General features: G+C 38.4%; 1 protein-coding gene across 3 annotated transcripts in view; it reads right to left on the bottom strand.

Annotated features, from left to right (window-relative positions):
* The window catches only part of TRAPPC9 (trafficking protein particle complex subunit 9), a 536,307-nt gene that overhangs the window by 412,522 nt on the left and 106,537 nt on the right, over window positions 1-17,248 (bottom strand). For all 3 annotated transcript variants that reach the window (XM_074833224.1, XM_074833277.1, XM_074833369.1), the window contains one exon: window positions 7,055-7,179. In XM_074833224.1, coding sequence (XP_074689325.1) covers window positions 7,055-7,179 — 125 coding nt within the window. The remainder of the gene's footprint in view (window positions 1-7,054; window positions 7,180-17,248) is intronic.

Raw genomic sequence — 17,248 nt, 5'->3', positions numbered from 1 at the left:
TCTGACTAACCTCATTGGTTCTCACTAAGAGAGGAGAGCTAAACATGAAGAACTCTCAAGAGCAAAACTGAAGCGTATATATCCAGAGGCATCCTGAATTTCTGACACTTGACGATGTGGCACATAGCAGTTTGCATTCTGAGAGCTCTAGGAAGGCTACTGTCTCTGTCTTCTGGAAGAGCTGTTGTAAGGAAATGAATCATCCAATGCAAGCAGAGCATTCAGACAAATATCTCAATTTCTAATTATTCCTAAAATTTCTTAGAGAGCTGACTGGACTTTCACCACCCTATCCTAAATGTTTGTTCCAACCTTTTCTCCCCTTCAAGTTTCCACCTTAGCAAGTCTTCACATAAGCCCATCTTCTATTTTTCTCCATTACTATTAACTCAGCCACCTTCCCCTCCACTTTTCCCTTCACTTTCCATACAGCCGATGCCCTCCTACATAAGCCTACTTCAATATTAAGATTTTCTGCTTTTTTATCATAATGTCATTATGGAAGTAACCACCTACTGCTGTTCTATTTGTAGAGAGCACTTCTTAGACCTTACCATGATAAACAATTCAAAGTAATTTCTGGAGACTTCACATTGATCTCAGGGTATCCCCATCCCCAAATAGGTTTATCTACCGTTACATTCCGAGTTACAACAGCTGCTCAGAGGGAACTCCTTTTTTCTGAAATATTTCCAATGTGACAGCGTTGGAACATTCTGAACACAGGTAACAGTTATATACAAATGATGGATGCTGTTGATGCTCACTGACTGTATTAATGACTCAAATGTAGTCTGGCAAGCTGATGAAAAACTACCAGAAATTGTTCGTCTCAAGAGATACTGACGCATCCTAAATACAGCAACAGGATTTTATTCTGTTTGAGTAACAAAGCCAACGATGGCCATGGATGACTCCTTGGGAAACAAAGCTCTCGTGACTGCAAAGTCCATTACTGTTCACATAAGCTCTGTTTATTGTGTTGACGTCAACTTTAATTTTTCTTTGTTCATCTTTAGACAAGAAAGATAGATGAAGTGTGGTTTATATAGTGGATTATACTTACTGCAGCTACCCCTGATAAGACCTTTGTTTGGGTTTAAGTAGACTATCATCTCTTTTTTACTTAGTGACAATGAAAAAAGTTTGGAGAAAACAGTGCTTTTCACAGGCAGATAGTGAATCTATCCAAAATTTTTTCTATCAATACAATACAAAACTTTTAACGCTTCTTTCATGTCAAATAAAATGGCAAAAATAGGAAGTACTTGACGTTGTAAAACATGATGAACTGAAATTGCAGCTACTACAGTGATAATACTGAATGTAAAACACCAGATGAGATGAATGAATTGAATTTATTCAAATCCAAGGGGGAGTAGCAAATTTATTTTTCCCATGGCTCTAGAGAACAGCTTTAGTGAAATATTTTCTTTGTGTTCTGAAGAACAGTCCTCTCCAGGGCCCAACATAGTGTGCATTACTTGATGGAACAATTCACAGAAGAGGAAGAGGCTTGGTGAGCAGAAATAGCACTGAATACTGAAATAACTATTTATAGAATTCAAAGCCATTGAAAGGAATATAAGCAATGCCAAACTGGGCAGGGAAGGAAAGTTAAGAGCGTTTAAACCCAGACTACTCAAAAACTGCAGGCTTTCATCCAAATCCAGATCATAATCAAATTTTGCCAGGCATGCACCAATGACCAAGAATCCAGCCCTCTCCCATTTTTGCAGAACAACTCTACTTTTATTATATTCTTTATCTCAAGGGAAACTGCAATTCTTGGCCAGAAAGGCAACAAAAAATACCTTGCTGACCTGGCAAAGGTTGATTTGGCTCATGGCTCAAATCTGAGCAGACTTCAGGAAATGTGACTGGCTTTCTGGTACTTATCTCATAAATGTCAATTAATTATTAAAAAATGTATTATTTTGATAAAAATCAACTTGAGAAGTGAAACAGCTTTGTTTGGGAATTTTTTTATCTTCTCTTTTACAGGCTTGAAATTATTAGGGAAACAGAGACAGAGACTTGTATCTTTTTTTTTTTTTTCTTCGTAAAACTTGATGTGTTTAATACTGAAGGTGAACCCAGGGACACAGAATCTACAAGCATAGTATTTAATTCCAAAATAGTATGGTGTGCAAGTAGAACATCTAACTTGGGTTATACATTAGTGCCTGAAATCTCATTCCTAACTTCACATTTAGCCAACCAAAAAGGAGGAATCTAAATTAAAATTGTGCTCTGTAGATTCAACATCCCCACTAATTTCAGCAGGATCCAGAATTATTTAAAAGTTAAGAAAAAAATTCTACCTTGCTCTGTTTAAGAGCTTAAACTTAGAATAGATTTAAGGCTTATGGGTAAAAGGAGTTTGAGATTAAAGCATCAACAATACTAGAAGAGCAGAGCCTGAGAACTGCATTGAAAAATCCAATTAAGGTCTGTATCGCATTTTAATACACTGCTGACTAAATCAGAAAAGATACACAAAAGACGGTGTATCAAATTAGATTAGCTCTACATACAATATTTTAACACTTCCTACCATTTACTGATAGTTCAGGAACAGAGTAGTTCCATGAGATTACTTAAACCTCTCATTTCTGCAGCTGAATCTCTAGAATTACAGCTCATGTTCAGTGTGCAGAGGCAAATTCTCCTGAACATACAAGTTTCAAAACAAATAAATAAGTCAGCTGAGGCCCTTATAAATTATAAACCAGCCCTCAGTCTGCCATACAACTGGCCAGTAATCAATGTTTATGTTTAACAGTTTAAACCAAGATTTTAAAAACTCCACAATATGCTTTCAAAGTTTTCTTCACCCAAGTAAAAGACTTCTCCATTTCAGCTCTTGATTTGATCCTTTGCCCAGTTAGGGTCATGTAGCATTTCTTAATCCCAGAAGATTTATTCCAAAGAAACCATGGACATCATGTTGAACCAAGATATCTTGATGACTAATTCTCCTTTTCACCCTGCGACAAAAAGGAACTACCAATGAATTACCACTATGTGATGGTAACCACTGTGACTTTAAGGACCAAATCTCCACGGATCAGACTGATCTCTAAGCTTCAAATCTGTAATATGTGGCATAGAGTAAGAGTGTGTTTCTTCCATCACTGAGAAGAACTAGGCTAAACTAAATAATCTCAGCTTCCAAGCATGAAAACCAGTACAGAATTCCCTAAATTAAAAATAACACATTGTTTGCTGAGAGATTATATTTGTTTAAATTTCTCTCTGCAGCTTTTGCATTAAGACATAGAACAGTTGAATATCTAAACACACTGCAGTGTTACTCAAAAAGGAACAGATTCAGCCTTAAAATAGCCTATTTCACATACCAGTATAACCACAACAATGCAGAGCTACGCAGGGAGCTCACTCTGCCGTACAGATGCACCCTAGAATGACCAAGGTTTTTAGACAATGCTTACCACAACTACTCAGTAGTGAACAGTAGAAAGAGTACATCTGAACATAATATTACACTGTGATATTCTATTCAGCTTGAGGGTATAAGCAAGCTTTATGATGAGGTCATAAAGCAATTTTTATACTGAATTTATGAGATCATTATAATAGTCATTTCCAGAAGCCAGTGACTGGTTTATTAGAAGACAGCCTGTGGCAAAATTGAAAACGTAGATCGCAGAGTTCAACTGCGATACTGGAAATATGCAAGACTGAAGTACAAAAAGTGTAAGGCAAACAAGGGGACGGAAGGTTTAAGCACTAAGACTTATAAATATCTGAACAAGGACATTTCAGAATCAGCAACAAGAGAAGCACCGATTTACATTAATTTTCATTTGCAAAAATTCACCTTTATTTGAAGACTAGCTTAGGCACAGCGTGCAGGACTGAAAAATAACCACTACTCCTGAATATTCACAACAGACACCTATTGCTAAATCATGAATAAATGACAGCAGAACATTTTCACCACACGTACAAATTGTTTAAGATCAATCTTGTTTCTTAACTCCCACTTGCTTCTTACATTAGTCCTTGTCAAACCACTTTAATTGGCTTGACTATTACAAGATAGAGCTTAAAACATAATCAAGCAATCATCCCAAATGGCACCGTGCGGGACACAGGCAATAGCCCACAAACGCTGAACTGTTCTGCCGCAACAGAGAGAAACTGAAATATCTTTAAGGAGGTTCTAGGGCACTCAAAAAGATTCATAAATATCAAATATTTTGAGACTCAAGTTCAAAGGGAACCTTGGATCATCTCTGTTGTATATACGCCAGCTTGCTACATTTTAGACAACAATGTTCTTACTGAGCAAAGGCGTTTCTATTTGACAACGAACATATATTCATGCACTCTGAAAGATACCCAGTCTAAACCCAAGCAAGTCAAAGCTAAAAATACAGCAAATTCCTCAGAATCCAGCCAAGAAAACTGGACCAGCACACATTCTAATTATATCTTTTAAATGCTTAATTGACTCAATTATTTACAATAACTGCCTGATAGTTTATTTGGAATTTTGTCTAGCTTTTATTTTAAACTACTGGTGGTTCTTAGTTTCTTCCTGCTAAAGAGGACTGTCAAAGTAGAGAGAAGTTGCAAACAGAAATAGACAATATTAAACAGAAGTAGACAGCAGGAGAAAAAGCCAGATATAATACCTTACCACAGAATGACTAGCAGTCAGATGTAATGTAGTCATCTAAACAGACAAATGCAATCTCTTCAGTTATGACAGGTAATTTCTTCTGGTCGTTTGTCTAGTACCAACTATGTATGTCCATATACACAGACACTTAACTATGCAGATAGTTTGGTGAATTGAAAAATACTTCTAAGATACTCTAAATAGCTCTGAACTTCATAAACATTTTTAATCCAGGTAGATCAAATGATTGGTTTATAGTATTTAATTGGAACAAACTGGGCTTATTATTAGTGAGTATATTAATGTGGTAAATAGAAATGGAAGTTATAGAAATGGACTTTCATTAAAATAGAATGAGCCATGACAGGAAATCACCCTACAGATGGTGATACTTACTCTGGTTTTCTCTCTCCTCATCTACAACAGACCAATCTTATAAATACTGGGAAAACATGTTTTTCCTATCATGGATGTTCTCTGCAAATACATGATCAGAATAATAATAATTTAAGTAATTAGAAATACAATTTTTGTAGACTTCCTCCAGAGCTTTACCTTGTTGGCTGTTTTAACACCCTGATTTTTATTTTTCTCCCTCTTCACCTCTTCTAAACATTACAAAAAGTACAAGGATCAAGCCTGTTCTAGAACAGATTTTAACACAGTAAACTGATAATTTCGGGTATGCTATGGGAGCTGAACAGCAGCCATACAAATCAAGTTCAATACACAGATAAATTTACTGAGTAAAGAACACCTTGATATTATTAGAATGTGTATTCTCTATTGAATGTAGTTTTGATCACCTGCAAGGTCCTTCCATCGCAAAATACCAATTGATTAAATCAAAATTCATTCCATAAACCTAACAGAATCAAGCATGTGCATGTTCACCAGACTCTTTCACTATACACTGTTTAAAACCAAGTTCTTGCTTAACAGCTCTCCAACATCCTTGTAATACCATCACATAAATCACTGTGAACCTGCAAGTTCTTGGTTGCCAGGACAACTGGCTGATAAGCAAAAAGTGCACCAAAAGGTTTTTTTCATGTATTTGGTGCAAAGAAATTCTACATTTCTGGATTCATTTCTGGATTAATTTCTGGAATTTTAGTCTGATAGCAAAATAACATTTCCCTTGCTTCCCTAAGTCAGAAGTGTCTATAGGTCAGACATTCTACACAAAGTTCTTAAACTTAAAAATTAATGCTGAACATTTTACCCACTTCAGTATCAAATTGTTTCTTCAGTTATGCTGATTTATATTTATGAGCAATTGGGAAATACCTGGCTATGTTATAAAACACAAAGAAAGGCTTTACTAATTTTTTATCATCTTTCATATGCTGTCATCTTCCTTTTTGTACTGCAGAATCAAATGATGATGAATTACCAGTGCTAATGGTCCAAAAGAAACATACTTAAATATTAATAGCTTCACCTGTTTATTGATCAAATAGAATTGTAAACAACCTCATTGGGAAGAAAGCAAATTCAGATGCAAAGCAAGTTTCTGAGAAAAGCAAACCCTATGTTTGCTTCTCGGCCGAAGACATGCTAAGCCAAACACTGCATTGTACAGCACTCGAGCTAAATACAGACTGAACTAATACAGAACATAGATCTGTGTAGGAAATGGATCAAATACTACAAAGCATGCAAAACATTCACCAAATCTATGGAAGAGGCCAATGAAGTGCTGCAGTACATTTTTTACAGACTTTGTTATTTTCATCTTAAATTCTCTTTTCTGCAAATCTGGCCAGTATGAAGCTGTTCTTACTTCACTGCTCAAAACAAGAAGTTTACATCTTCAGCAGGTAAGATCTTCAACAGAAAAACAAACAGTAGCTTACTCCAAGGAAGACTCTCTCTCAGTAAGCATAGTGCAGCTTCTACCTACCCAACTGTTCTTTCATCCTGCTACTTTTATTTACTTTTGACTCTCAACTTTTCCGTTTTATTATACATACAAATGCCTCTAAAAGGCTTACTACTGGAAGTGTGAAGATAAGACTTTGATCCCAAAATGTTTAGAAGGTACAAATCCTTCTGTACATTTTAATATAAGAAAACCAATAATTCATACAGAAGCACCTTTCTACACAGTATATAGCATAAGAAAGTAACATGAGGTGAAGAACTCACAGTTCCTTCAGTGTACCGCACTGATAACAAACTCTTTACAATTTCTACTGTTAGCCTGATCTTGATTCACCTTTTTGTTTGTCTGTTCTAATATAACAATCTAAACACAGAACATCAAGCTTCTCTAACAAAAAAAAACCAAAGGGAAATATTTATGAAACAAAGCAAGCTTTATTTTTTAAGTACACCACAAACCATAACACAGTACAATGAAAACCACATCTTTCACTCATTTTGATGGCACGCACTTACCTTCACATGACTGAAGTCACCAACTTTGCTGCTTTCTTGTGGATTAATAGGTTTAGTCTCTACTCTTGGTTTGACAACCTGCCGAAAAGGACTGGAGAGCGGAAGTCCACTAACACTGATTCCATCTAGAAACAGAATAAATGAAATTACTCTTGCTTGTTTTATGTTCTGTGTTATTCCAACTAATCTATATCTGTACTATCAAAGAGAGAGAAAATACACAAAAAGAAATATTAAAAATTTATACAAAAAGGAAAAACAAAAGGTAAAGGTTATTTTGCTATATTTTTCCCCAGAAGCCAAAACAACTCGAACAGGAATGCACCAAAAAACTTAGTGAAGGTCACAGGAAAGGAAGGTAACTGCATTTGAAATACCACAACAGAGATGTTAGAGTTAATAATATAAAATTAGTTTTAATATTTACAATACCAAAAAAGAACAAAGATAAAATTTTGTGGTTTTCCATGACAATGACCCTATCAGCTGCTTAGTATCTTTAAACTAACTTCCAGTATGAGGCCTGAGGATTCCTCTTTCAAGTATATGTTGTGGAAAAGAATAGAAAATAGACAAGTCATGTTTTGTACCATCTACTGATGTAAAAAAACATAAAATATTTCTCATGTATAACAAAGACACAATGGAAACTAAGGTTTATATTGCAATAGTCAACAAAAAGCTTAACAGAAATGGACATCCTTAGAGGAATGTCCTCAGTTCTGTATTTACTGGCAGTTTGCATACTGGCAGATAACATATCAATAAAAGACAATATGACAACTTAGTAGCATCAATACACTGCAGCATATTTGGGTTTCTCAACCTACCAAAGCTACATTCTAAGCACAAACCATGTGAAAGTTACTGCTGAATAAAAGTCAGAGAAACAAGAAAATTAAAAATGAAGCTTATAACATACATTAAAATTAGATTCACAAACTGTTATTATTTAGATTTACATCCAAAGCACAAGAAGAGTAGGATTTTGTTCCTACAGAGCAACTGCGATCCACAAACACCAACTAAATACAAGCAAAATCTTACATATTGCAGCAGACACATATATCTAAACATACAGGAAACACCAAATTATTACACAAAATGCAAACATACTTCCTTTTTGGAAATTGCTCCTATCAAATTATATTTGCTAATATCACATTCCAATTCCATGGATGACCTCAAATCTGGACCTGTTGAGGATACATTCCTCAAAAAAAGAAACCAGAAGAACAAGATGGAGAATGAAATGCTTTTGCTTCATTAAAATCCAACTGCATAGGTATCCAAAGGAGAAAATAAAGGGCAAATCCCCATTTTCCCATTCCCATATTCCTTTACTTCCAATTTTCTTCACAAACTAACTACTTTTAAAATGCACCTTAGTTCAGCCTTAAAGATACAACACTATGATAAACATCAGATTTGAAGATGCTGATTCAGGAGGCTTACTAGTTAAAAAAAAAAAACCTCAAAAGTTTTTAACTTACAATTAACTTATATAAAAAAAGTAAAAAGAAAGATTAGTATTTATCAGGAAATTAGTATTTTTATCACCAACCATCCTCAACATCACCTGCTTCCTAAAAGGTCAATAACCTTTACAGATTACAGCAAAAGATGTATTCACATACACTGATGTACTTGACATGGATAAAGCCTGACTTGATGCTGTCCAATTGTACTGATTTTGGCTGGGATAGAGTTAATTTTCTTCATAGTAGCAGGTTTGGCACTATGGTTTGGATTTATGCTGAAAACAGTGTTGATAACCCAGGGATGTTTTAGTTACGCTGAGCAGAGCTTACACAGAGTCAAGGCCTTTTCTGCTTCTCACCCCACCCCACCAGTGAGGAGGCTGGGGGTGCACAAGGAGTTGGGAGGGGACACAGCTGGGACAGGTGACCCCAACTGACCCAAGGCATGTTCCATACCATGTGACATCATGCTCAGCAATAAAACTGGGAGGGAAGTTGACAGGCAGGTTGCTGCTTGGGGACAGGCTGGGCATCAGTTAGTTGGTGGTGAGCAATTGTTTTCATTTGCACCACTTGTCCTTCTTGGGTTTTATTTTCCTCTTTGGTTTTTTTTTTTTTCCTCTTTACCTTACATTTTAAAAAATTATTGTTTCTTCTCTTAATTATTAAACTGTTTTTATCTCAACCCACAAGCTCCTTTCTCACTTTACCTTCCAGTTCTTCCCCCATCCCACCAGGGGAAGGGGCTGAGGGAGCAGCTGTGTGGTGTTTCATTGCCGCCTGGGGTGAAACCACGATATTCTCAAGGCTTCCCCTGACTTCTGCAGAGGGCTGCAGAAGCTGAGTGAAGATGTCCAAAATGCCATTCTTGCCGTTGCCACAGTGTACTACTCCCCAAGGGCCAAGGTATTACTCTTCAGAAGATGGTATGAGATACTACTGCTGAATTAGTGGAAGGAATAATCCAACTCTCAGAAACAAGTCTCAGTGCTTTAAAGGAAGGGAATTTTAAGGAAGGGAAATTTAAAGGGAGGGAAAATTATTTTGATGGTTCTGGTGACCTTCACACAGAAGCAAAAAAACTACTAGCTAAATCAAGTATGTATAAATTTTTGTGTGAAGTGCATAAAAAATTGCCTTTTTCTCCCTCAACCCAGAGCACGAGTTGTCACATTTATGATTATTGTTCATTAGATGCAAGTCTCTGTAACAGTTAGGACGGACTTTGCCACACCTCATGTTTTGGTGCATGATTTTGAAGCAAATATCATCATCCCCACTTCCTTGGCTTTGCAGAGCAGCACCAGTGCATGCAAACTAGATTCTTTTTGGAATCAAAGACTTCAATCCCAGAGTACAGGTAATGTACTCCAACCACTAACAGGGGCATAATAATCTGAACTAACAAGCAGCCCTTCAGACAAATTTGGGTCACAATGTGGAGGGGATATTTCATCCAGATGACCAGAATAAAACTGGTCTCAGGTAAAATACCTGAATCACACCACAATGTAATGTAAAAGTTTTAGCACCGAGTGCCTCTACATACCAATCTATTCCTACTGCATCGTCTTAATGTAGATACAGCCTTTAGTCTGTAAATCTGGCAATTCTAAATAAGTAGTTATAGTGAGATCACCAGGCAGTATAAGAATAGAAAAAAAACATGTGATCATATGTTTTACACTACACATTTGAGACCAGACATTTAGAGCTTTGTTAGATGTAAGATCCAAATACAACACAGCCCCTAATGAATTTTCAGAACCCCACAACTTTCAGTCTGCCTAAATTAATCCAGGTTGCCAACCATCTGATGGAATCACTTTTTAATTGTCACATTACAGTCTCGAGTCACCTCTAGACAGAGAGCATAGATGAAGCATTCCTCAACAGACAGTCTGAAAGTATTTAAAAGTGAAAGACTAACAGTGCATTTTCCACATCTTTGCTCAAGCATACTGCCAAAGCACTAAATATCCTGTTGTATTGGTTACTAGGGGGGAGCAGGACAGACGTGAGAATACTCTGCCTGTGCAATGTAGTTTTACAAAGAATTTATCAAAACTTACTGTGCATAAATTTGTTTATCCATGTGCAAACACTGCTTTGGACTGTTCAGTAGCAAATTTATCAATAGGTTAAGGGGTAGATGTTAAAGTGACCTGCATAGACTTATCAAAGTAATATATGATGTAATACCTGTTCCATCTTTTAGATAGCATCATAGATAAGAACAACAAAGACAAGGCACATGGTGTCTCAAATTCAACCTACAGCAGTCACGCATCCCAAAGGTTTGTATTTTCATTATGAGCTTGCATGATAATCCATGTATTTTCATAGAACAGTTTGGGTTAGAAGGGACTTTTGAATATTCTAGGCCAAACCCCATTTCACCTTCTTTTTTACCTTCACTATTGCTTTTTTCCAGGTTATTTAGTTAATGACTTATAAAAACAAAAACAAACAAACAAAAAAACACCCCCAAAAATACCTAAACCTGACAGCAACCAGAGCATGAAGGGAACATGTCCACATTGTATAACTTTGAAACATATGCAGCATTAGGCTGGTTTGCCTCATTGTTAGAATTCGTCTTTTAATCTCTACGAATGTTGAAACTAAGAATGTTTATTAATATTGAATATTAGAACATATTTGTTCCATGCAGGTCCACTGCAGAAAAATCAATCAGCAGCATCCAACTAATAAAAAAAAAAAAATCATAAGGGGTAACTCTGAGTAGGGTAGCTACAAATGGGAAAACAAACATGAGTTACTACATGACTATCCTGGAAAACTGGTTAACACATCAGCTAAACTTAGTATTTTTATTAATATTCAACTGAAATTAAGAAAGCCTTTTCTCTTATAATATATCTACATTAAATCATGAAGTAATCTAGCCCATGAAGACCAGGGAAAAGGAAGGGAGATGAGAACACAAAATAATTTTATATGGGCTATTTTATTTCTAACTTGCACAAGAAATAGCAAGGTATCAAACCACTCCTAGACCAGCTCTTAGCATCTCTTAAAAGCCAACCGATATTAAAGCAAACATACTTATTAGCCTAAGATTTGAAGCAATAATACACTAAAAAGTTAAAGACAGCTTGCCACCCAAACTCATCATAAATGTATTCGATCACAGGCTTTGAAAACCATTCTTTTTTAATTAATACAAAGTTTTACCTTAGGAAAAATATTCTTTTCAAATTGATGAATGATTTTCACTAGTGCTATACTTAGAACAGAAGTTGACACTGATTGGCACATAAAATTACAAAGGAAAACATGAAAAGAACCAAGCATGAAAAATTGCATGGCATTAGTCAGATTTTCTATTTTATATAAGGCACCAGTTTTCCTTTCTTTGTGAAAGGAATAGATAATGCCCAAACCAACATCATGGACATACACCTAATGCTTTTCCTACCTGTTTTATCTTTTTAAAACCCATTCTATTTTCATTTTCTTAGGGGGGAAAAAAAAAAAAAGGACAAAGGTTAGTTTAAACATTTTCTCAGGGGAAGAATGATTTTTTAATCCCTAAATTGTACCTGCAAAAAGAGGTACGACAGCAAAAGAAACATCGATTCTGCTTCAGACTAAAAGGAAAGTTTAAGGTAACCATTGTAGTGGTCAAATAGTCTGTTTCAAGTCTGCAGCACTCAAACATAGCATATAACACAGCCTGGTGTCAGGCAGTGTGTTATACTTCAAACGCCTCACCCCTTCAGAATTTTGATTGAGCAAGGGGACTTCTCTGCCAGAGGACAAAAAAAATTAATGTCCTGCTGCTACCAATTTTTTTAAAAAATTATTTAGCTTTTTCTGTTCTTTGACCAGGCAGCAAAGATGGTTAGCCCTTGTCCAGCTCCTCTGCAATACATTAAACAGGCACCACAGAATGGGGAAACACAGTCCGTTAAAAGCCCTGGTAGGCTGCAGACCTTAATGATGGCAGAAGAAAACAGGTAATTGAAAAATTTAGAGCATTGATAAAGCAGTTCACCAGAAGTTTTAAATTACTCAATATTGACATTTTTTGAGACATTTTTTGAAATTTATTTTCTCCATGAAGTTTAGAGATATGAAGATGCTAAATCCTCCAGAGTTTTCTTTCGTCAACCCATACTGTCAAACAGCTTGAGCAGCCTTTTACTATAAAAAGAACAATTGTCTTTCTACTCTGTCCAGAAATCTTCCTAATTTCTAGAATCCACATTGAATATTTCCATGGTAACAGCACATGACCAACACTTTTTCCATGGTAACTGCAAAAACACAGCTTGCCTTTCCAACATCACAGTCACTGCTGTCACAACAGAGCAAAATCTCTTACCGGCATTTCCTCTCTCCTCTCAAATGTTAAGTAAATTGTCAATTTAACTTCATTAGCCACTTTCACAGCACACTGCACAGAAGAATCCCACACACTTTCATATTTGAATGAGGGAAAGTTTACTAAGGGAGTTCAACCTGTAGATTTACAACCCAATGACTAAGCACTGAAGAAAGCGCTGGCATGGGACAGCTTCCGTCCCATTCTAATCCACAGCACCCTTGTAACGTTGTGTTGTACAACCATCACCGGCCTGATCCAGGGGACAAAAATACGTACACTTTTCAGCAGGTGTATCACAACTAGGGTGGTCTCAAACTCTGGCAAGGAAACCCTTAAATAACCTTACCACTGAAGCCAGGACACCACAGAAGTTTGTCTGTATTCCAGTCTATGAGTAACTGGCAATACCATGTCACATGAGATATAAAACAGCTTAAGATTTTAGGCTGAATGCTTCTTCTCTGCAGAAGAAATACTTATATTATATTCCAATAGCAGTACAAACCTGTTTATTGCTGTTTCCTAAAGACACATGAAAAGTACTTAATTTTATATATTCACAGAATCATTCAGGTTGGAAAAGACCCTTGGGATCATCAAGTCCAACCATCAGCCCAACTTTAAAAAGTTCTCCCCTACACCATATCCCCCAACATCTCATCTAAACGACCCTTAAACACATCCAGGGATGGTGACTCCACCACCTCCCTGGGCAGCCTATTCCACTGCCTGACCACTCTTGCTGTGAAAAATTTTTTTCCTAGTGTCCAGTCTGAACCTCCCCTGTTGCAGTTTAAAGCCATTCCCTCTTGTTCTGTCACTAATTCCCTGTGAGAAGAGACCAGCACCAACCTCTCTACAATGTCCTTTCAGGTAGTTGTAGAGAGTGATGAGGTCCCCCCTCAGCCTTCTCTTCTTCAAACTGAACAGTCCCAGCTCCCTCAATCTCTCCTCACAGGATTTATTCTCCAGGCCCTTCCCCAGCCTCGTTGCCCTCCTCTGCACTCGCTCCAGCACCTTGAGATCTCTCTCGTACTGAGGTGCCCAAAACCGGACACAATACTCCAGGTGTGGCCTCACCAGTGCAGAGTACAGGGGGACTATCACCTCCCTACTTCTGCTGGTCACATTATTCCTAATACAAGCCAGGATGCCGTTGGCTTTCTTGGCCACCTGGGCACACTGCTGGCTCATGTTCAGCTGCTTGTCAGTTAGAACCCCCAGAACCTTCTCTTCCAGACAGCTCTCCAGCCACACCTCCCCAAGCCTGTAGCCATGCAGGGGGTTGTTGTGGCCCAAGTGCAGGACCTGGCACTTGGCCTTGTTGAAGCCCATCCCGTTGACATTGGCCCACCAATCCAATCGATCCAAGTCTCTCTGTAGTGCCTCCCTATCTTCACGCAGATCGACACCCCTGCTTAACTTGGTGTCATCTGCGAATTTACTGATGATACACTCTATGCCCTTATCAAGATCATCAATAAAGATGTTGAACAGAAACGGTCCCAACAAGCCCTGAGGAACACCACTTATGACCGGCCACCAGCTGGATTTAGCTCCATTGACCACCACTCTCTGGGACCATCCATCAGCCAATGCTTGACCCAGCAGACCGTTCGCTCATCCAGGCCATGGGCAGCCAGTTTTTCTATGAGAATCCTATGGGGAACTGTGTCGAATGCTTTTCAAAAATCCAGGTAGATAATATCGACAGCTTTTCCCTCGTCCAATAGTCGGGGTGTATTGGGTGTCTGTGCCCAGGAGCTGGCAGGGGGCTGCAGGGTGGCCTCTGGGGGGTCCCAGCCGGCTCCAACGGCCCCAGTGCAGGACACAGCTGAGCCCCTCAGCCAAGCTGGGCGCGCCCGGGGGAAACCAGGTTTCAGCAAGGGCCAAAGGCGGCCCAGGCAGAGGAGGAGGAAGCCAAGGAGGGAGCAGCAGCAGAGGGACCCCGAGGCCGGAGGACGAGGAGGGCAGGAGGTGCTGCAGGCCCGGAGCAGGGATCCCCTGCAGCCCTGGAGAGACCCCGCGGGAGCAGAGACCCACCCTGCAGCCCGGGGAGGGCCCCACGCCGCAGCGGGGGGATATTTCCTGCAGGAGCTGCGGCCGTGGAGAGCCCAGGCGGGAGCAGGTTGTCCCTGAAGGACTGCAGCCCGGGGAAGGGCCCGGCTGGAGCAGGGACACGGGGCAGGAGGGAGGAGCGGCCCAGAGGGCTGCGAGGGACCCACCGCAACCCCCAGCCCCAACCCCTGTGCCCCTTGGAGGGGAGAGGAGTCGGGAGTGAAGGGGGGAAGCTGGGACTGGGGAAGGGGATGGGGATATGTCATCTTAACTTCTGGTCTTTGTTTTTCACCACACAGCTCCATTTTATTTTGCAGTAAATTATATAATGTTCCACAAGTCAAGTCTGTTTTGCCTGTGACAGTAACTGATAAGCAATCTCCTTCTCTTTACCTCAACCCATGAGATTTCTCATCCTGTTTTCTCCCTCTGTCCTGCTTAAGATGGGGAGTGAGCAAGCAGCTGGGGGGGGGGGTGCGGGGGGGCCGCATTTGGCCATTAGTCAAGGTTAACCTATTAACCACATATTAAAACATTATAGTAACTTCTTACATGAGTGTTTTAACAGTATGAAATAATAACCCAAGATTTTTTGGAACTTACACAACTTGAGCATAAAATATGAAATCTAAATGCCCCCTTAACCCATTTGTTTATTTTGTCAATCTACTACCTGATAGAAATTTCAAAACAAAAAGCCTCTTGGTAGGCAACCTCTCCTAACAATACTGTAACACTTTTAAAGTACTTTCAGCATGCAGAAAAAAGATAAAAAACCCAACTCAAGACAGAAGAGTATGCTTGCCAAACCAGAATATGCCTTTTTTTCTCCTAGAGAAAAGGAACGACCTTGTATTCTGCTGAAAGTAAGCAGAATTCTAGAAACTTGCTGTCTGCAGCAACACAGAGGGGAATAATGCAAGAGTAGATAGAGTTTGAGGCAATATAATCCACTTCACCCTTCACACTACAGGTGGGCATTAAGATACAGCTCCTTCCCTCTCTCAGAAACATGCTTAAGACTATCACCCAAGAGACCCCAGGTAGCAGTACTGCAGACAAAGCTGTGAGGAATGCTCCAACCCTCTGGGTCCCAGGAGCAGGGCAGAGATGACACGTAGCAGACTAAGCACTTCTTTGAGACTCCATTACATTTGAAGAGGACAGTAATAATAATTAACAATAGCAAATGCAGTATAAGTAAGGATTCCTTCCTAAGGTTGGTGAACTAAGCTAGAATTGGAAGTTAAATTTAGAATAAGGGTGAATACAACAAGAGGGAGCAAATGAAGTGTAAAGAAAATCATAATCAAAGACTAGAGATTATTTATGCACATTTCATTAGATGCTAAAATACAGCATCTCAGCAAGAAAATAGCTTAACAGGATGGCCAGTCAATTAGCAGGTCAAACAGCAATTTATTGTTATTTGCCTCATGTCTGTCTTAGCTATTTACACTGTAAAGATTTGGGGCCTGAAATAACTCTTACTACGTGTTTGTACAGCAGCTGCTACAACTGATATGGGCTAAGGTCCTATGTCACTTATATGCTGTTTAATAAAACCATGCTATATCAGTTAAATTATGAAACAAGGTTATTTATCCAGATTGAAAGGCAGTTGGAAGAGAAAAAGGCACCTTGACTTCAGTAAGCACTAAAGCTGGAATTCAAGAAGAACGCTGTAAGAAAAGTTTTCAAAAAATTAAGAATATTTTTGAATTAACACGGTGATGAATTTATGGAGGACACAGAAGCATTTGTAGTTTAAAAAAAAAAAACCAAACAAAAAAACCACCCCACAACTCATTTCCTCAGATTAACAGTCCAACCAAAATGAAAATTGACATCTTCAAACTGCAGAGACAAAAACTCCTTGGAAATGAAGTCACTTTGAAAAAATATTCTGAATGATTATAATGTAATAAAGGCAACCAAGCATAGTACCTAGTAACACGTAAATGATCATACTGAAATACCTCTGAGGACTTCCATCATCATCATCAGTAATACAATTATCCTAATAGAGTCCTCTAGGCTACTTGGTTTTTCAGAAGACCTGTCAAGACTACATTTAAATTCAAAACCAGCTACCTTTCTGACAAAGAAGTATATTGTCTATATGCTGTATAAGTGTAGGAACATGTTTAAGCAGATAAAATCTAGCCATTTAAGCAGAAAAGCAAGAGAGTACAAAACCTAAAACGGTCTTGCATACCAATATTAAAAAATATTGAAAATCGCCGCTTTTAGAAATATATACTATTATTTCTCTGCAACCTTTTCTCCCCAAGAGAAGGG

Source organism: Strix aluco, chromosome 1 (assembly GCF_031877795.1).
Source record: "Strix aluco isolate bStrAlu1 chromosome 1, bStrAlu1.hap1, whole genome shotgun sequence".
Taxonomy (NCBI): domain Eukaryota; kingdom Metazoa; phylum Chordata; class Aves; order Strigiformes; family Strigidae; genus Strix; species Strix aluco.
Note: the sequence above shows the minus strand (reverse complement) of the source record. Positions and strands in the feature narration are given on the sequence as shown.